Source organism: Manihot esculenta, chromosome 6 (genome assembly GCF_001659605.2).
Source record: "Manihot esculenta cultivar AM560-2 chromosome 6, M.esculenta_v8, whole genome shotgun sequence".
Lineage (NCBI taxonomy): Eukaryota > Viridiplantae > Streptophyta > Magnoliopsida > Malpighiales > Euphorbiaceae > Manihot > Manihot esculenta.
Genome location: NC_035166.2, coordinates 664,621 through 686,574, shown reverse-complemented (window position 1 = coordinate 686,574; position 21,954 = coordinate 664,621). Strand labels below are relative to the sequence as shown.

Here is a 21,954-nt window from a genome sequence, read left to right as displayed (position 1 = left end):
TAGTGAAAAGTAGGGAAAATTCGTAGATGGACCCAAGACACATGGAATCCGAGTTTAGTTTAGACTTTCCTGTGAAAGTAGATATATGATTCAGCATTTAGACAAGCATTAGATTTAAATCTGAACCAGACACGCCACAACCTCAACCAAGATTTAAATCCATTTTGACCAAATAGTTGTATGAAGTAACAAGAGAATGTGTTCCATTTTAAAGTGGCAGAATAATCTTTTGTTTTACATCTACTAGAAGGACAGGCATCAGAAAAATTTATTGCTGTTCTCAAATCTAATACAATTCAAAGAAAGGACAAGCTCAAGAGGAAATATCAACAGAACATTACGTAGCATAACCCAACTTATTTTAATCATATAATGCTTACTGTACTTGGGCAATTTAGTTAGAAACCATGCTTTCAGACTCCTTCACAAAACCATCCCCTGTCCAATCTTTATCAGACTGCAAACCTTTTTTGATAGCTTTCCTCTGTTGAATTGCTTCTTGCTGCCGTCGTACCAAATCCATGTGAGTTGTAAAATACTCCAGAGATGCTCTGAGAAACCATCAACATTAAAACAGGAGGTTCAGATAATATAATGAAATAAACTTCTAAAATTATGCACAACAGTCACAGTTAGTTAGATCTCTCCAATAAAATGCATACCCTCTGAAATCTTCAATTGATGAGAAGTTGTGCATTCTCATAAAATCCTTCAATTCATCGCAAAGTTTCTTCACGAGACCATATCCATGCATCATAACCCCAGTGCAGACCTTCAAATAATAAATCAAAGATCTTAGTTCATGATTGTAGGATAAAATGAAATGTAATTAAGGAACTAAAATTCATTTCAGTCATCACATTCAATTACATTGTACCAAACATGCCCTCCTACATATTTTTGAGAATCTGAGATATGGTAATGTACAAATTTCAAAAAGTACACAATATGCTTGTGGCAGTTTAGTAATTTCAGAACTTAATATTTGTCTTCTTCTTTTTTTGTTGAAACTTAATATTTATCTGCATATTCAGGAAAAAGGTTGAAAAGAGAAAATTCTATCAGCCTTAAATGAATCAACTAGTGCAGGAATTTAGGATTTAACTACCAGAAGCCAACAAACCACATCCCAAAGATGTCAATTAACCAAAAGCTTGATTCAGATACATGCCCCACAAATATCGTGTAAAATCTTCTACCAATAACAGGCAACTATCATGGTAATAATTAAATGAATCCTTTCCACAGTAAATAATTATATCTCTAATCTAAATCAGAGCTCTCATAGACACAAGTTGCACCATTAGAACTAAAAATTCCCCTTGATTTGTGCACCGACAGCTACATCTAATCATCTTTGTATTACTACAAAATAACGATTATGAATGTGTAGCAATCACGTTTTGCACATAGGTGTTTAGAAAATATTAAAATACAATACTAAAATATACATCTTAGATCATAGCAAGCTTCTACATTGAGCATGAAAAAGTTAGAAAAAGATAGCAGTGTTTTCACAGCAATTTCAAATCATTGCATGAGACTTCTTAAAGAGATGTTTGCACCATCTTCCACTGGGCAAGCTTAAAGCCCAAATTGCAATTTTAACTCTTTGTAGGAGTTTCATTAACAGAATAAAAAGAGGGAGAGATATAGCTATTATCAAAAATTCAATTTCATTAATTGGTATTAAATAATGAGGTCCTTGTCTTCCATTTGAACTGTGGTAGGGCCAAACTTTGTACAATATGTATGATATTAAAACATTTTTTACCATTCAATCTTGCACTTTATTTAGGCTTATTACTTCCCTTACTCTCCCTGACTACTTCAATCCACTTCTCAGCGCCACAAGATGCTCCACCAACTTTTTAAAGTAAACAAAGGGAAGGTTAATCTTCCCCTCTTTGGGAAGGAACAAGGGAGAAACACCTTATCATTCCACTACCTCTTGCTAAACAAGCTCTTAAGGTTAAGTTCGTTCCCTCGTCCTTCCTTTCCCACCCCTCAACTCCCTCCCGTTATGTTAGGATTGCAACGTTTCTCATTAACATAGTTAAGCTACATCTTTTTTAAAAATTAGATTAATGGGAATGACTGATTTCATGCTTGTATACTTGTGATAATGCTGAGATCCGGCGGGGTGTCCAAATGAGGACACCTAGGCTCTAATTCGCTAGATTGAACATCGATCTATGATCGGTCCATTGGGTCTTTTCATTTTCATGCTTGGCTTTGAGAAAGGGTCCTGTAAGATGAAAAACACGGTCAGGATCCACTGGGAGAGTTCCCAGTGGAGACCTTCCAATGCTCAAGTCAGATTTGGGAACTTAATAGAGTTACGGGAAGTAAGACAGAGAAAAGAAGAGAATAATGACTTCGGACTCCCTCTGTGTGATGAAGAGAGAGATAGGTCTATTTTCAGAGAAGCAAAGATTCCTTTTTTTAGTATTAGTTCGATGTATAAATACCTTTGAATAAAATTGATGCCCCTGGTGCTGTGTCCCCTTATGATGGGGCAGTGATACTTTTGTGCAGATGTATTAGGCAGCACATTAATAATGGGCTATAAGATAATAAATGCAGAGCTGGCTGGTTCGAACTCTCTACATGCTCGCTTATAATCCCTGTGCTGTACCAAAGAGGCGACCAGCTATGAGGTCGGCATCTTTACCCGGGCTTCATCAAGCCGTACTGGACTCATCCAACTTACATAGAAATAAACTCCTTCCGGTTACTGAGATCGGCCACATCAGCCTTCAAAACGTTCTTGTAATACGAGCTTTTAAGCAGGTCGGCCACATCTCCTTAAGAGCAAATAAACTCTTTAGCCTTGATTTTTCACTCGAGCTCTTTTAGCTCTCTATATGATACTCCGGGCTTTTTAGCACTAATTCTTTCTTTCGAGCTCTTTGGCTCTTCGTAATTTCCAGACATTTTTGCCCTCAAGCGCTTTCCAAACTATTTTCGTCCTTATTCGCTTTTTGGACTATTTGCCCTCAAACTTCTTTCGAGCGTTTTTACTCCTCTGGGCTATCTGCCCTTAAGTATTTTGTGGCTCAAAACCCTGATTCTTCATTCCGGGCTATTTGCTCTTAAGGAGATTCCGGGCTTTTTGCTCCCAACCTTAATCCGAGAATTTTGGACTTTTTCTTGTATTTCTTGTGGGCATGCTCAGCTCTTGTCATTGTGTTGTCAATATGTGATCCTTCTGGAGGAACCTTTCTGGTACTTGCCACCGAATCTCATCCGAGCGCTTTTGCTATTTGTCATTCGAGCTCTTTGGCTCGCTGGTCTACTTTCGGATTTCTTTTTCCTCAACTGGGCTTTTTGATGCCGGAAGTCAATTTTCGAGATCGGTCACCCACCTTATTGAGATTTTCATTTCCTCAGTCGGTTTTGTAGTACCGGCGGTCTATTTCTGAGATCGATCACCCACCTCACTGAAATCTTTATTTCCTCAAATGGTTTTGTGGTGTCGGCGGTCTTATTTTCAAAATCGGTCGCCTACCTCATTAAGGTCTTCAGACCAATCATCTACCTTATTGAGATCTTCATTTCCTCAACCGGTTTTGTGTCTGAACCAGTCACTTACTCATTGAGGTCTTCGTCTCCTCAACCGATTTTGTGGTGTCAGCAGTCTTATATTGGTCACCTACCTCATTGAGATCATCTTCTCAACCGATTTTGCGGTGCTGGCAGTCTTATTTCTGAGACCAGTCACCTACTTCATTGAGGTATTCATCTTCTCAACCGGTTTTGTGGTATCGGCGGTCTTATTTCCTCAACCGGTTTTGTGTCTGAACCAGTCACTTACTCATTGAGGTCTTCATCTCCTCAACCGATTTTGTGGTGTCAGCAGTCTTATATTGGTCACCTACCTCATTGAGATCATCTTCTCAACCGATTTTGCAATGCTGGCAGTCTTATTTCTGAGACCAGTCACCTACTTCATTGAGGTATTCATCTTCTCAACCGGTTTTGTGGTATCGGCGGTCTTATTTCCGAGACCGGTCACCTACTTCATTGAAGTCTTCTGGCTTTATGCTGAGACTTCCAGGTTTATTAGCTTTGTTCTTGCTTTTAAAATTTATCTGCAAAATAAAAGTTTGCACAGAGTATATGTAATAAGAATGCTCGTTAATTTGAACACAAGATATTTAGTTTTATAATTCAACTGAATACAAAATAGTAATTTTGTCCAACTATATCATCTTATATAATTTCAAAGAATCTAATAAATAATGTTTCTCATGCATAAATCATTATACAGCTTTTAATTCTCATAGCAGCATGCTTAAGCAAATAATACCCTTTTTAAGGAATTCATACCAATATTAATCACCGATGAAAGCTTTTTAAACTGTTTCTAAAATATTATCATGCCCAAGCATATATTCAAAAGGACTATTGTTTGAAGCTAGTCATAATGACAAAAATACTTTGGACTAAAGAGATAACTGTATAATTTGATTAACTCGCGCATGTCATCTCTATTTCACGCCAGGCGAATTGCCCTTATGTCGCAATCCCTTTTCACATCGGTGTCAGTCTTTTTTTGACTTTCACCGTGTGATTTTTTGATGTCGTTAGTGATTCTTGGGTCTTTCACCATCTCTCTTTCCTTTGGTCCTTTTTTGCTGTTATGACTATTAGCTTTTCTTGATTTGTCATGTGGATCTCAACGGATTTTGTTTGGAAACTCCAGTGACAAGATAGTCTCCTTCGTTCTCATAGACGGTGCCAACTTGATAATGTTGAGGTCCAGCGGAGCGTCCAAATGAGGACACCTAGGCAGATGTCTGATTTGTTGGGTTGATCATCGATTTGTGATTGGTCCGTTAGATCTCTTTATGCTTGGCTTTAAGGAAGGGGTCATGTAAGATGAAGAAGACGATCAGGGTCCACTGGAAGAGTTCTTGATAAAGACCCTCCGACACTCAAGTCAGATCTGGAAACTTAGTGGAGTTAAGAGAAATAAAACAGAGAAGAGAAGAGAATAGTGATTTCGGGTTCCCTCTATGTGACGGAGAGAGAGAGAGAGAGAGAGAGAGATAGGTCCTTTTTCAGAGAAGGATAAATCCCTTTTTTAGTGTTAGTTCAATGAATAAATACTTTTGAATAAAGTTGATGTCCCTAATGTCGTATCCCCCTTCTGATGGGGTAGGGATGCTTTTATACAGGTATGTGAGGCAGTACATTAATGATGGGCTATAAGATAATAAATACGGAGCTGGCCGATTCAGACCCTCTACATGCGCGCTTATGATGCCTGTGTTGTACCAAGGAGGTGACTAACTCATAGGAGGTCGGTATCTTTATCCTGGCTTCATCAGGTCATGCCGAACTCATTCGACCTACATAGAAATGAGTTCCTTCTGGTTACTAAGGTCGGTCACGTCGACGTTCAAAGTCTAGTTGTAATACGGGCTTTTGAGGAGGTCAGTCTATCCGTCCTCTCCTGTCTTTGAGGAAGTCAGTTTGTCTGTTCCGAACTTTTGTTAAAGTCAGGAGTGTTGTTGGTCTAATTCTTTGTACTCAATAAGTCGGGCTTCTTACTGCCCGATCCGACCAGATGAAAAAACTTTCGATTCATGTGTACACGTGTCACGACCTCGAGAGTCCTATTTTTTATACGTTATCATCATTCATACTTTGAAGAACTTACTTTTGCTATCCCTTGTTTTATTTGTGGAAAAGAAACAAAACGAAAGTGTCAAAAGAATTAGAACAAATGTTATCCTTGCCTACCTGAACTGTGTTTGCTCCAAGAAGAATAAACTCAGCAGCATCACTACCTGTCTCAACACCTCCAATACCAGAAAGTGAGTACTGTTCATCATTAAATTCTGACTTCATCATCTTGGCAATTGCCATAACCTTCCCAAGTGCAATAGGATGGACTGCTTTGGAAGAATAACCCCCAGGAGTTGAGTATCTGTCAGCAAAATTAAAGTACATAAATTTTACAAGAGTAATTGTTAACTTAGAACTGTTTTTGCTTTTAAGAATACAAACCCCTCAACACAAGGCTCTGGCCGTAATGTTTTCAAATTGATTCCCATCACACTCATGATGGTGTTAATGGCAGATACACCCTCACATCCTGAGCTTAGTGCCACCCTAGCTGGCTATACAACAAAGAAAAATTGTATCATTCATGAGTAAAAGCTAAACCTACAAAATTATGCATGTGCAGTAAGTATTGAACATATTTTAAGATGCATGAGGATATAATAGCTCATAAATTCTATTTCACTTGCAATGCTACAGAAAATGCATGCATTACTCATTACCAGCCCTTCACATCGCATCTTATTGCTTGTATCAAAGACGGGAATGCATACGTCATGCAACATGTTTTCTTGTTTGAATGGCTGGTAAGCATAGCGTACACAGCATATTGGAACTTAGAAATGAAATGACCAACAAAATCAAGAGACTAGCATAAAGAAACTCAAAATTACTTGCATACATGCAAAGTAACTTTGACGTTTATGTGAACTGCAGATTGCTTAGAACATGTATAAGCTACCATTTTACCAATCTATATATTTTGAAATAAAATCTAAACATTCAATGATCATCAAAAATAGCAAAATATGAAATGACCTGTGTTATGTCTGTGATGTTTGGAGTCATCTTTGCCCAAACTGGAACTGTAGCTTTTGCATTAATCCATCCACAAACTTCTTCCAAAAGAGCACAGTCTTGCCCAACTGCAGCACCCATTTTGCGTTCAGGCATACCATGAGGACATGAGAAATTGATTTCAATTGCATCCTAAGAAAGAATTGCATGGATCTCAGGTTATATAACGCATCAGGTTTAGAGAATGTCAGATAAACAGGGGATTACTATAGCTTACAATTCCAGTTTGCTCTACACGATCAATAAGCTCCTCCCAAGCAGCTTTGTCATACTCCTCCATAATAGAAGCAATGAGAATCCTATCTGGGTATTCTTCCTTTAATTGCTTGAATTCTTTCAGCATAGTTTCAAGAGGGCGATCACTTATGAGTTCTATATTCTCCCACCCAATTATCTGCCCCTTGGCTGAGCCATTTGCACCTGCTCGTAGCCGGGCATATCTAGGAGTTACATTTATAACTTTTGCAGCATCTAATGACACCTAATAATTGGGATCAAGGACCAAATTTCAACGTCAAAAGAAGCACAATTACAAAGAAACAGCTCCTAGAACACAGAGATTAGAAATTAAAAAAAAAAATCTTGATTGTTGCAAGCAATTCACAGTACAATCTACGTCTACAGTACAAGAACAATAAATAAAAGAGCTCTATTAGCTACAGTAACTCACTACGATGAACAGAAATCATTAATTTCCACGGAAAGTGATTTATATATCGGATGTAATTGCAAAAGAGAGAACACTCACAGTTTTGGCAATTACAGCGCCCCAGCCCTCGTCAAAGGCACGCTTCATCACAGTATAGTTGGTTCCCGGTGGACCGGAGCCGATAACAAATGGGTTAGGCATGTGCAACCCATTAACATTAACACTCAAATCAGGCTCTCCCTGAGCGTGATCAGCATTAGCCACGAGTCTCAAGAACCCAGCTCCGGTTTTGAGACGTTGAGTGGTTACAGAAGTGGGAAGAGTCTTGATAGGAGCAAAAGAGTTGGTGCCTCTAAGATGGGTGAAACTGAGAGAAGCCATGAGAAACCGGATAAAAAGGATCAGTGATTGAAACAGAAAATTTATCAATCTGGGTTAGAGAAAGAGAAGGAAAATGGAAGATGAATCAGAGTTGAAAAAAGATTGAGAATGATAAGGATATGAGAACGTGGATTCGGAGGAATCGATTGCGTCTTTTGCATTTGGATGATCTGACAAGATTTGTAAGCTTTGAATATTCTATTTAAGCATTATTGGATTTGCATGTGTCAAGTATGAGTTATATTTTTTTTTAATTATTCCATCCATTCAACGGTTAATATTTTATTTAAAAAAATAATAGCAGATTGACATTTCAATATCTTTTTGAAAATGAAAATATTATTAGTTATATAATTTTAAGATTAAATAATTATTATTAGTTTTTTTTATCATGCAAATCTTATTGCATTAAAAAATCAGCAGGGTAGTACAAAAAGGTCTAAGCCCAACATAGAAATCCAACCAATCACACCCTAATTGAAGGCCATTGCCCAGAACACAATACCGCCTACTCCAAATCAAAGCCACTAGAACCGCCAGCCACTGCCTTCTCATCGTCCCCAGCTATAGCCAGGTAAGAAGCAAAAAAAGTCACAGCATGCCCAGGAAGCAATCCACAAACAAACAGGATAGAAGCCATTTCAGACATGCAGCAACAGACCTGCAAATACCATTCCAGACGGTAACAAAACAGGACAAGCAGCAAACTAAAACCCAACATAAGGCACTATGCAAACAATCTAACCACCCACATGCAACCGAAAAACTGAAACTCATGCGAGAAGACAGCTGGAGCCCCAAACACCGCACAAAAGGAGGAGGCACGCAGATCCCGCATTGCTAAACGTACCAGTGTAGTCTCGACATCACGAGCCCTAAAAGACTGAAACCTAAGATTTCGGCCCTAAGACCAAACCTAGTGATTTCGACTCTTTTAGTTTCAGTTTCCCAGTGGGCCGAGACTAAGAATTTCAACCCCTTAGGATCAAAATTAGCAAATGACAATACAACATCATAGAGAAGTCCAATAATGATTAGAACTCCAATTCCTACATCAATGAAACGTCCTCAAAATAGAAAAGGATGGCTGATAGAACTCTTGAGGGATGGACTAAATGGATTTTAAAAGTAAAACAGAAATCATAGATCTATTAAGAGACAATCAAATCAGAACCTATCAATTAGTTTATTGATATTTTATAAATTTTTAAAAATAAGATAAAATTAAATAAAATTATACTGATCAATTTATATGGTATTATAATTTTAAAAAAGAAATTGAACAATAATTTTAGAATAATAAAAATAAATAAATAAATAAAAATTGTAGGACAGAAGATGAGCCTTCTTTGCACCAGCAAGATGGGATGTGAAAAATACTATTCTGCAATGCAAGAGAGCAGTGAATGCGTCTAGGGTTGGGGAAGTTTGGAGATTTTAGTTTTATTAACAATGATAAAAGATTAGGGATTTTTTTTTAATTAGTGTTTATTGATTATATTTTATTTGTTAATTTAATTAATTATTTTTTTATTTATATTAACTTTATTTACCTTAGTTAACTATTATAAACATGATTTAAAGTACAAAAAACTTAATTTAGTAATAAAAAAAATTTAGATGGCATGCCATCAAAGATGAAGCACACTCCCCACAATTTTAATTTTAAATATAGATAAAATTTCCTTAAAATTTAAAAATTTAATTAATTATGTTAAAATTTGAAACTAATGGATTAAATTATAAAAAATTAAAAATGATTGGATTCGATGTGCGGTTATAATTAGGGTGAGGATTTGATCGGTTCGATTCAAAATTAAAAATTAAAATTTTTATTTTTATAAAAGTTGAATCAATTTTTAATAAAAATCAAATCGAAATAAATTGATCTTATTCAATTTGATTCGATTGGCTTTTTTAATATATTTTTACTTTAAACTTTATTTTTAATATTTTAAAATTTAATTAAAATATTTTTAACTTTAATTATACTCTAATTTTTTTATATTATTAAAAATAATATATTATTATCATTAATTAATTTGGTTTGATTTTTTTATAAAAATTAAACTGAATTAAAATAATTTAAATTTTTAAAAATTAAATTAAAAATTTTAATTAATTTAATTTAATCAATTTAAATTGGATACTGCACACACTACCTAATTAAAAGGAAAAAAACCCAGCAAACTTAGAAAAGATTAAATGGACCTAATCATAGTTAATAGGCCACAAGAAGTAGCATTGATATGGGCCAGAAAATAAGCCCAACAACTGGCCTCACGACTCCACAACTCAAAAGCTTTTAAGGTGTTTGATATTTCAGTGTTGAATATTTCAAAACTAAAATTATTTTTTAAAATTGCTTTTTAATCCCATCTAAGAAAATAAAAATAATCTTTAATCAACTTTTGTTTGAACTCTTAAACCAATTTTCCACTATGAAATCATTTAATTTCTAAATTTTTATTTATTATTAAAATAGTTATTTCTTAAACTTTATTATTAGTCAATCATAAAGTTTAAGAAATTAAGCCTAAATTATAAGATGAAATTATTATGAATATTAAAATTATAAACACTAAACTTTATGAAGTGAAATGTAAAGGGAAATTCCATTGTGAATGCGTATATATATATTTTTAGTATTGTATAAATGATCGTTAGGCCTTTAACACTCAGTTCGTAATCGAGTTCTTGTAGAAAAATAATACTGAGACTTAGTGTTATTAAAGAGGGATCCAGCTGACCTGACGTGATAGGCCAGTGAAAAAAGGATTCAATTATATTATGACTCTATCAATACAAGCGCCAAAAGATAAAGGTAAAAGAAATAAAAGAGAAATAAGTGAACCATTCAAACTAAATTCAATCACATATGATGTTATAAAATTCAGAAAATAGGGTTTACCATTATTGTATAAGTTTGAATGGAGAATTAATTTGATTCAGTTCGATTAAAAATTCTATTAAAAAATCTAATCGATCAAATCACATATGATTCAGTTCGATTCAATTTGATTTGATCATTTAATGTTATGTGATCGTTAGTGACGTCTAACTGCTTCTCTATTACAGTGTCACATGTCTTATCACTTAGATCCGTTTGTACGGATGTATTAAAGTTTCTTTTTACGCCAGACAGCCATTTAATTTCTTTCGGTATACGAATAGAACTGTGAAGTGATTTAATCTGCTCTCTTTTATCTTATCACGTTACTAGCTAGACTTTAAAGAAAGAGTCGGTGTATGAGGTATGTCCGGCTTGACTCTCCTAACCAGATTGAGACGCCCTTAATAAACTATTTCTCTTTGAAAAGTTTTTTCCATACCTGATATTGATATCGCTTTCAAATAGAGAAAATTCTATATCAAAATTCTATTTTATTTTGGATATTTAATATTTATCTTAAATAAATAAATAAATAAATAATTGTAGAAATGCTGTAAATGCAACGTGCGACTAATTTTTATTATTATATAATATATATACACACGTCATCTGATATTACGGAAGCGGACCAGATTCACGTAATTTTAATTTATTACGTTGTCCCCACCAGAGCTAGTGGCGCCATTCTAATTTCTGTCATTATCGCATGCCTTTCATTTTTTTTTTCCACCTGTAAATATTAGCATATAATAAATTAATAATAGTAAATAATCGTTTTGATTAACTGAATTGAAAAGTCTGCTCGTTTTGAATTATTACAAATCCGAAACGGCAAAGAAACTTCACTGCTTCACTCACACAGTCAAAATTGACTAACACTTGGAAACAAAACCCAATCCTTTGATTAAAAAAAATTACAATAATAATAATATTTATATTAAAATTGAATAATTAATGTTTCAAATTTTCATATATTAATAAATAAATTATTATCTTCAAAAATATATATTTTATAATTTTTTATAAGATGAATAGAATATATAAAAATTAAATAATAAGTAATTTTATTCTTTAAAATAATTAAAATTTTAATTTTGTATTTTTGTGATAGAAGAAGTTGGGTAAGGAAGGGTGGCCATATAAATATTCCATTTTGGATGGCGTAGTATCGAAAACATATCTTAAAAATATCTAAAGAGTCTTGTCTTGTTTGAAATTTCAATTTTTTAAAGAAAATATTATTTTAATAATTAATGAGTTGTTGAAAATAACTCACTAAATATATCAGTTATAAATAATATTAAAATTTAGTCACGAGATGGGAGGTTACTAATTTTTTTTCATTAAATAATAATTTTGAATTTAAATTATAAATATGAAGTATTTTTAAAATTTAAAAATATATTTTATATTATTAATGAGTTGTGTAATATAAATTTTAATTAATTAAATTTATGAATTTCGAGTATGTGATGTTTTAGAAAAGAAAAATTAATTAATATTAAAAATGTGTATATATAAATAAAACTCAACGGTACTTTAAGGTATATTTTCTAAAAAGAACCTAGTTTTAAAATATTTTTTACAATTTTTATAATTAATTATATTAAATTTATATTTTTTCCCTAATCACAATTCAAATACTAGTACCTTTTGATTAGTTAATTACTTAATCCATAGATACAAATTTTATTTTTATTTAATATTAATTGATAAAATACAATGTAATAAATATTATTTAATTTTTTAGTTTAAAAAAATTATTTAATTTTTTAATATACACTTTATTATTATTTTTTAAATTATAATGCATATTCAATATTTATATGTATATGCAATTTTTTTAAATATATATATATATACATATATATATATATATCAGTAAATAATTTAAAAGTTTAAATGTTTGGTACTTTAACTATAATAAAAATAATATCTAGAGTAAAAGTAGTCATGCTGCTTCAGTGTTTTTTTTAAATAGATTTATAAAAAAAAAATAAATCGGGTGGTTTAATGGACAAAACCTCTGATTTCTGAGTCAATAAAAAATAAAAGCCAATTTAAAGAAAAGATTAGATAGCTCACGTACCTAAAAGTTGTCTTTTTAAATAGTTTGTCGGTAGTCTTATCCTGATAGGATTTTGATTTTGTAATTGAGTCCCAATAGGACAAGATAATTTTCTATTTGAGACTTTTGTCTGGAATTGGCCTTGAAAGCTTGTTTAATCTATAATGGGTCGTAGAGTGGCTCATTCAGCCTTCTGGACCTTTAATGGTTCCTATGTTAGTATCATTAGTTCCTCCTCTATTTGTCCATGAATCTTTAGGTTTAGGAAATCACCTTCTTCTTTTGTTTCATTTTTTTTTATATCGTTTATTACATTGCTTTTGAACGATACTACATTGGGAAAATGAAGAGTCATTCCCTTATTCCCTTTGTTCATTTTCTATATAAAGGGATGTGTAGGGCTCATTTGCCCCACACCAACCCTCCTCCCTCCTCCTTCCCTCTAGTTTTTGTGTTCTCTCTCTAAAGAGTATATTTCTCTAGTTGCCAGATTTTGGAGTTTGTTCTCCGTGCTCTTTTGCTTAAGATACTTTTCTTAAATTTATTTCTAAGTTTTACTTGTGACTTTTTTTTTAGGTATTTCGATCTTTGGAGTTTTGTAGTACTTGAACGTTTCTGGTTTTTGGCCTCTGGCTATAGTTTTCGACCTCTGACTATGGTTTTCAGCCTCTAGCTATAACTTTCAGTCTCCGATAATGGTTTTTGGCCTACAATGATGGTTTTTGGCATTCGACTCTGATTTTCGGCCTATGATTTTCGACATTCGATTTTTGGTTTTCGAATTCCAATTTTCGGCTTTTGATTTTCGGCTAGTTCGGTTTTTGGACAATTGGTCAATTAGGTTTTCAACCTTTTAGGTTTTCGGCCCGAGGTATTCTGCTTAGGAGGTTTTTTACCCATTTGGGTTTTCGGCCAGTACAATAGATTTCTCTTTGTCGAATTTGGTGGAAGATGAAGAGTTTACTGGAGCCCATCAGTAAAAAAACAGTAGTGGCAAAGGTTTCTCCTACTACAACCTCATCTTACTTGCCTTATACTCCTCACCTCTCAACTATCGGGTTGGTCTCTACGGTCAGCCAAAAAAAGATTATAGATATAGTACTAATGTTCCATATTCCAAAGGTTTTTAAGGGGTACCCTTATGGCGTAGGACAGATGGTCAATGGTATGGTGACTAAAGGTAGATGTATTATAGTTTTCATGGAGCAACTGAAAGCTAAGCTACGCTTTCCCTTAGATCCTTTAATCGTAGAGGTATTGTCCCTCTTCCGTTTCAGCGAGCTCAGATTCATCCCAATGGTTGGAGGATTTTAATTTCTTTCATATCTCTTTATCCATTTTATTACATAACGCTCTATGTTTGTGTATTTGCTTCAATGTATTCCTTATCTCATAGAGGAGCTGAAACTTTTTACTATTTTATTCCTAAGAAAGGAAGTGGTCTCTTTGATGGTTTCCCTTAGTCTCTTAAGAATTGAAAGTCGAAATTCTTTATATTGAGATATCCTTCACGTAAGGGTTGGGATAACTTTCCTGAGAGTTGGAATTTTCATCCACATAGGTTCAAAGGGACTCATCAAATGATAGGGGATGCATTTCTTATTTATTCGCATCTCTTAGCCATTGCCTATCCTAAGGGAAACAACCTTTTATTCGTGCTGAAAAGAGAGCACATCTGATTAATGTTATTGGTCTATCTCTGGAGGAGGCTGATGATGGTATTTATTCTATGTTTTTTTTAATCTTCTTAATCCCCTTTCTAACTTAATAATTTTTTATTTTCCTTTGCAGAGATAGTTGGGGATAATGCTTCGTTGATGAGGAAGCTTGCGGAGAAAGAGAGAAAAGAGGGGAGTCAGTTGGTCCCTTCTAAGAGATCCAAGACCACCGGAGAGTCTTCCACTCCAGACCCCAATTTTTAGGTTCAAGCCATTGTTGACGCACCTTCTCACTTGGCTAGCACTGGGGTTCCTCCCATGCCTTCTTCTCCTTCTTTTGACGGATTACTAAGGGGTCACTCTATGGTTGCCGACAATTACCTTCTGGTTGGACATATAGGAAGGAAGATCTTGCTTCTTGAGGATCGAGAAAGACTTGACACAGAGGACGATGATGATATTTATCATCATGCTCTAGCTATAAGCTTGGAGGCTATAACTGTTGTTCAAACTGAAAAAGAGAGATTTCATAGGTTGCAAGGAGCCTATGGGGAGCTTTAAGCATAGAACATCCTCCTCAGCACCAAAATGGGTAACCTGCAAACCTTTCATAGGAACATTTAGGTGGAGCTAGCGAAGGTTCAATCCCAGCTTGGGGAGATAGATGATGAGAGAGCACGCTATAAGGAGGCTGAGAAGAAAGTGAATTTTATTGATGATACAATTGCGGATATGTATATAGATTTGCAAGGTTCAATCATGTCTGAGTTACATCATCGGAATCCTGCTGGGGATTATGGTTGAGTTCAAGACATGACTCCTGAGGCGACTATGCCTATGAACGAAGAGTCTCATCATGAAGGGAGCGGGAATGAAGAATAGAACACTAGGTTTCAAAATTTTGTATTTTGGCTCTTCAGGTCCTGTCTAGATGTTCTTCTATGTTTTCATTATTCGTTTTTCTAGTCTAGTATCCACTTTATATTTACATTGTATTGAACTTTGTGTATAATGATAAAAGAATGCCAATTTCCTACTTGCATGATCTTGTTGTACTGTTGTATGAGTGATTTAAGCCAAAATATTTTATGAAGCTTTTTTGCATGATTTGTCTATTCCTAATGAAAGATGCAAGAGTGTACACATGTTTATATAGGGATACTTGCCTTAATATGCCTTAATAAGTGGAAATTTAAATATTATTGACTTAGATGTCTTTATTGATCTAAAGATTTAGGTGGTTGATCAAGGCTTGTTTGGTGTTGTTATCCTGCTACCTTGAGACCACCTGTTGCTCGTAATTTGTAAATGGGCAATTGGTTGTCTTAGAGGGCACTTTTACATCACCTAAGTGGGCAAAGTTTTATTTGAGAGGGAGCTTTTATGTCACCTAAATGGGCCAAGAGATGCCTTAGAGGGACTCTTACGTCGCATAGGGCGCTTTACATCGCCTAACTGGGAAAAGGGTTGCCTAAAAAGGGCACTCTTACATCGCCTAAATGGGCATATAATTGCCTAAGAGAGTGCTTTTACGTCTTCTAAGTAGGAAAAGGGTCGCCTGAAAAGGTGCTCTTACATCGCCTAGAGTGCCCTTACGTTGCCTAAGTAATAAAAAAGGATAATTGGACAACTTATGACTAAAAAACTTATTCTTTTATCTATTAAGAAAGCATGTATAGGCTTAAATCAAAATTTGATAGATAATAGTCAAAATTTGATAGATAGTAGTAAAAACTTAATAGAAAGAAACTAACTATTGATAGAATTTCTTAAGATTGGCAATATTCCATGACCTTGGGAGGTCCTTTCTGTTCAAATCTGCTAACTTGAAAGCTCCTAGACTGATTGCCTTGGTTACTCAGAACGGTCCCTCCTAATTTCTCATGAGTTTGCCTAAACCGACATTCCCTTTCTTTAAATCAGCTCTACAAAGGATCATGTCTCCTACTATGAAAGCGCTTCCTTTAAATCTGGAGTTGAAGAGTTGTATTATTCTGTTTCGATAAGTTGTCATGCTTATGAAAGCTCAGTCTCGCATTTCTTCTAATTGGTCAAATGAGAACCAAATTGTGTCATCTTGGTTGGTAAGCTCTGATTTAGAGGTTCGGGCATTGGGGACTTGAAACTCTGCTGGGATGACTGCTTTAGCCCCACAGGTAAGGGAAAAAGGTGTCTCCCCAGTTGCTGTCCTGGGGGTGGTATGGTATGCATATAGTACACTTAGCAACTCATTACTCAGTTTCCCTTAGCTTCATCTAAGCACTTCTTCAAACCCTATAGGATAATTTTGTTCGTGACTTCTGTCATTCCATTAGACTATGGATGGCAGACTGAGGCTAGCCTTAAATCAATTCTCCAGGTTGTACATAATTCTTTAAACTTTGCACTAGTGAATTTTTTGCCATTATCCGTGATCAAAACTGCTGGTATCCCAAATCTAGTACATATCCTTTTTTTATAGAAAGTGATTGGTCTTTTTGTGGCAATAGTTGGGGTTGCCTCTGCCTCTGCCCATGCCCATTTTATGAAGCGGTCTATTGCAATGATCACATACTTTCTCTGGTACTCTGTTTTATGAATGGGCCTAGAATATTGATGCCCCACTGGAAGAAATGCCATGAGCTGCCAATTGCAGTTAACCTTTCTGCGGGGGTGTGTGGGATGAAGTCATGCTTCTGCAATGGGATACACTACTTAACTAGTCTCTTTACATCTTCTACTACTGTGGATTATAATAATCCCAGCCTGAATGCCCTTTTTTACTATAGTATAATCCCCCTCATGACTACCGCATAGCCCTTCATGGATTTCGTGGAGGATTCGTGTGCCTTCCTCCTAGGATATGCATTTCAACCACGGTTGGAGATATGCTTTTCTGAACATCCATCCATATATTATCCCATAGTTGGAGGCTTTCAAGACTAGTGTAACGACCCCAAAATGGACCGTCACCGGCTCTAGGATTCAGGTCGGCTTAAGGCCGCCAGAACCCGTAGCAAGTCTGCTATACTCTCTGTGTACCTGTAAATCTCATACATGATCATACATTTTCTGTGAATATAAAAACTCTGGTCTGAACCAAGGCTTAACCTGTGCATGCACTATCTCTGTACCCTGTACCCTGTACTCTGTACCCCTGACTAGAGCTTGCTCTAGATGGGTTAACTCATACCTGTTAAGCCTGGTTTTTCACATACTCTGTAAAACAGTTATATAAACAGACCATGTGTACAAAAGATTTACAACACAAATAGAACTAAGTCAAGCACAACTCTAACATTACACAACTGTTACATCTCTTTAACATTACATGTCCACAATAGTCTATTACACAACTCTTCTCTCTTCCTGTACTCTGCTGGACTTCCCCTGTACACTGTACACTGAACCTGCAAGACTGGGGTTAAGGGAGTGGGATGAGCTCTACCTTGTAGAAAAAAAACATAAATTTGACCCTTCTAGAGACGTCTGACATCCCGGACTCCACCGGAAAGTAGAACTCCGATGCCGGACTCCAGCCGGGTATTACAACTAGCCTATTAGCTTTTAATTTATCATTTGGATGGGTTCCCATTGTGAGGTAATAGAAGATTGCAGTCATCCAAGTGTCCTTGACATCAATCGGAAAAGACTCTTCTTATATGACTGTTGGGTAATTGATTTCATCGAAAGGGAAACCCTGATTCAGATGTTGCTCTCCTGCTACTGCTAGCTTGGCTAAAGAATCCACTTCAATGTTCTAACTTCTTGGCATTTAGGTTATGGAAATTGCTTTCTTTTGTGACTCGAAATCAATAAAGAAATGCTTCGCTCTGACTTCATATTTTGCAAGGTTGGGATCATTGATTTGAAAACTGCCTTAGTATTGATTTACCATCAATTGTGAGTCACAGAATATCTCAACCTTAGTTGCTCCCAACTGGTTTATGATTCTTAGTGCCATCAGCAAAGTCTTATACTCAACAACATTATTTGTGACAACGAATTTAAGCTTTGCTGCATACCTTAGCTTTATTAGGTGAAGACTAAGTAGGAGTATGCCTATCATCGAACTGGTGGATCCTGAATCAAAAGGTGTAACTTTGAAACCTTTCTCTTCCCCTATTGCTAGGTACCCCATTTCCCCTGTCTCCAGATGTCCATCCTTCTATCCCTGAAATTCTTCTCCTCTCTCCTTTCTGCTTTCTGGGCTTACTTCTCATCATTTAAACGCATGTAATTTTGGGCCCTTTTCATCAGCTGGTAGTAATCTCTTGTTGGATTCTTAATCAAAGACTCCATAAACCTTGTGTTACGACATCCTTTTTTAATGGCTTCGCAGGCTATTTTATGGTTCAGGTTGTCTACTTGAATGGCCTCCACATTGAATCTATCAACATAGCTTCTAAGAGATTCTTCCTCTCCCTATCTTATTTTCTGAAGATCTGATGATAACTTTTTGGGAAAAATACATGAGATGAATCGTTGTTTAAAGGCATAAGTAGTTCCTTGAAGTTATGAATGGAATTAGTTGAGAGGTATTGGTACCTTTTTTTTAATCTAATCCAGTGAAAGTAGAAGGAAAGACCTTGCAAAGGACCATGTAATTAACGTTCTAGAGAAGCATAGTTGTGTGAAAGTTTGCTAGATGGCTACGTGGGTCAGTCTTCCATTATACTTATCCAAAGAGGGCAGCTTAAATTTATCTGGAAAAGATTATGCTAATATTTCAATAGAGAGGAGAGAAACATCCCCAATTCCAAAGTCGTCCTTAAACTGCTTCTATTGAAATTTTCTTACCACGTCCATTAGTCTTGCGTCTAGATGCCCACCTTCTTGGATTTTAGACTTTGTTCTTATGGTTTCCCAACTTTATGTTGTCCTCTCCCATGCATCATCTTTTTTTTTCTCTTATACGGATGCCATGAGATCTTTATGGAATGTCATCCCCTTCTTATTTTTTCAGTAGTTTCATCAGCATCTTTAATTTGTCTAAAAGTTGTTCTTGTGTCAGAGACTGTCTCCAGGACATAACTTTATACTGACAAGGTTCCCATTTTTTACTGCTTTGATGGTACTATTGTTATCTATTGTTTCGATTGGGGGTGAAGAGATCAGAAATCAATAAACCTATAGACGGCGCCAATGATCCTGCTTCAGTGCTTCTTTCGAGTAATTGATTTGCAAAATACAAGAAATATCGGGTGGTTTGGTGGATAAAACTTTCAATGCCTAAATCAGTATGAGATTCAAGATAAATTTAAATAAAAGATCGGATAGCTCACATATATGAAAGTTGACTCTTTAAATAGTTTATCTATAGTTTTATATTAATAGGATTTTAATTTTGTGATTGAATTTCAGTAAAATAAAAAATCTTTTTATTTGGGAGTTTAATCTGAAATGAATATTTAAAGCTTGTTTAGTCTGATATGGGTCATAAAAAAAATTCATTCAGCCTTCTGTGTCAATAGTTTATAAAAATTATTAAAAGAAGATTTAAAAACAACTTAAAATACAAAATTATAATTTATTTATTTGATATGATACATTTTACATAAAAATAATTTAATTAAATTTTTAAAAAATCATACAAAATTTTAATTTTTTTAAATAAAATTTTTTAAATTAAAAATAATTTAATCCTTTTACTTTAAATAAAATTTTTTTAAAAAATAATTCAATTAAAATTTTTATGAAATTTTTTTAAACGACGAGAATATGAAATAAATAAAAAATATAAATTTATCTATTGGAGATAAAAAAGAAACATCAATATGGAGGTGGGTCATATTAATTAATTTCCAAATTGGGCTGCTCCAATTGATAAGTTTAATAATTCAATAAGATCCACTCCCCAAATAAAACAAAATCTCCACGTGTTGCCTGTCGTATTTATTGTTGGCTGCTTCTTGCCATAGGGGATTATTTTTTCTTTTCTATTGGGGTGGCTCTAGCTATTGAGTCACATGTAAATAACAATGAGCAAAAGCGCACTGGAAAATTATCCATGCCCCTTCCTCGGTGTTTCTCCCATTTCTTCCACTTCCTCCACGTGCTTTTCCACCTCCTCCTATATATAATCTACCTTCTTCCTCCTTTCATGAAGATCATTCCCTTTCTCTCTCCTCCTCCTTCTCTTCCTCCTCATCCTCTTGCCTATGGCCGTAGTACGTGAGCGCCGCCAACTCAACCTCCGCCTTCCTCTTCCTGAACTATCCGAGCGCCGACCTCGCTTTCCTTTGCCACTACCTCCTAGTGTCACTGCTTCTACAAACAACAACAACAACTCTGCGATCTCTTCTAGTGATATTGAAAAGCTTCAAGTTCTGGGTCATGGTAATGGTGGTACCGTCTATAAAGTACGTCATAAGAAGACTTCCCAAGTTTATGCCCTTAAAGTTGTCCATGCCGATACCGATGACTCCCTCGTTCGCCGTCAAGTCTTCCGTGAAATGGACATCCTTCGACGTACTGATTCTCCATATATAGTTAAGTGCCATGGGATCTATGAGAAAGCCTCTGGTGATATAGCAATTTTAATGGAGTATATGGATTTGGGTACGCTTGATACGCTTCTACAAAAACAAGGTACTTTCTCTGAAGCTAAACTTGCTCATGTGGCTCGTCAAGTTCTTAATGGGCTAAACTACTTGCACAACCATAAAATCATCCATAGAGACATTAAACCTTCAAATTTGTTGGTGAAAAATGGGATGGAAGTGAAGATTGCTGATTTTGGTGTGAGCAAAATCATGTATCGAACTCTAGATGCTTGTAATTCATATGTGGGTACTTGTGCTTATATGAGCCCTGAACGCTTTGATCCTGATACTTATGGAGGAAACTATAATGGCTACGCTGCTGATATTTGGAGCTTGGGTCTTACCTTGTTGGAGCTTTATTTGGGTTATTTTCCATTTCTAACTCCAGGTCAAAGACCCGATTGGGCGACCTTGATGTGCGCTATATGCTTTGGTGACCCACCTAGCTTGCCAGAGAATGCGTCGGAGAAATTTCAGAGCTTTATCGAGTGTTGCTTACAGAAGGAATCTAGTAAGAGGTGGACAGCAGAACAACTATTGTCACACCCGTTTCTTTGTAAAGATCCGAGATCCGAAAAATGAACCGGTTCATCGTAGTTCCAGAACCCAATCATATTTGTGGTTGAGTTTTGTATATAAGCGGCGGAATTCGGATGTTTTTTTCCTTTCTTTTGTATATTCCCTTATAATCCTTATCTCTCACAGCGGTGAATCTCTGCTGATAAAGAAGAGAGAATCAAAATTTGTTTTTAATGTGATTCTGAAAAAGCATGGTTGTGTATAACGTTTCATGCATGTGTTGTGCACAATATCAAATCCAAATCAAATGATTTGATTATTATAATTAATGAAAGGGTGGTTGGTTCTTGGTAGATTCCACAACCAACTTGCAAAACTTGAAAATTGATAAAAAGAGATGTCATTTTCTTTTCACTGTCTTCTTGCAATCAATGAAGAACAGCTTGTGAATGATTACGTGCAAGTTGCTCTCCCTAGACTTGGCCCATGCCTTGCCAGCTGCTTAATCCCCGTTTTTTTAGCTTGCTTCAATTAAATATTTGTATAATTAATCTTTAAAAAGCAAAAATTTAGCAATAAATTTAAAAAATCTAAAATTTTACTTTTCAATT

At 35.2% G+C, this 21,954-nt stretch overlaps 2 protein-coding genes and 1 long non-coding RNA gene across 3 annotated transcripts; 2 read left to right on the top strand and 1 right to left on the bottom strand.

The window, feature by feature from the left end:
* Positions 1-244: 244 nt before the first annotated feature.
* Positions 245-7,901, bottom strand: LOC110617610 (dihydropyrimidine dehydrogenase (NADP(+)), chloroplastic). The gene is made up of 7 exons (XM_021760521.2): positions 7,400-7,901; positions 6,869-7,132; positions 6,613-6,783; positions 6,019-6,131; positions 5,752-5,938; positions 663-772; positions 245-551 (listed from the first exon to the last, which is right to left on the bottom strand). The coding sequence occupies exons 1-7, from the start codon at positions 7,679-7,681 to the stop codon at positions 395-397; spliced, it is 1,284 nt and encodes a 427-aa protein (XP_021616213.1). The 5' UTR covers positions 7,682-7,901; the 3' UTR covers positions 245-394.
* Positions 7,902-12,928: 5,027 nt separating this feature from the next.
* LOC110618300 lies at positions 12,929-15,336 on the top strand. The gene is made up of 2 exons (XR_006351079.1): positions 12,929-13,896; positions 14,434-15,336. It is a non-coding gene; the product is annotated as an uncharacterized LOC110618300 (long non-coding RNA).
* Positions 15,337-20,327: 4,991 nt separating this feature from the next.
* LOC110618129 (mitogen-activated protein kinase kinase 9) lies at positions 20,328-21,605 on the top strand. Its single transcript, XM_021761190.2, has one exon. The coding sequence runs from the start codon at positions 20,441-20,443 to the stop codon at positions 21,404-21,406; it is 966 nt and encodes a 321-aa protein (XP_021616882.1). The 5' UTR covers positions 20,328-20,440; the 3' UTR covers positions 21,407-21,605.
* Positions 21,606-21,954: the final 349 nt, after the last annotated feature.

Excerpts from the sequence above, each read along its gene's own strand:
- LOC110617610 (XM_021760521.2), bottom strand. The coding sequence starts at position 7,681 with ATGGCTTCTCTCAGTTTCACCCATCTTAGAGGCACCAACTCTTTTGCT. Across the intron at positions 6,784-6,868 it reads GTGTAGAGCAAACTGGAATT|GATGCAATTGAAATCAATTT; the intron begins GTAAGCTATAGT and ends ATTCTTTCTTAG. Across the intron at positions 6,132-6,612 it reads ACATCACAGACATAACACAG|CCAGCTAGGGTGGCACTAAG; the intron begins GTCATTTCATAT and ends TTTGTTGTATAG.
- LOC110618129 (XM_021761190.2), top strand. The coding sequence starts at position 20,441 with ATGGCCGTAGTACGTGAGCGCCGCCAACTCAACCTCCGCCTTCCTCTT.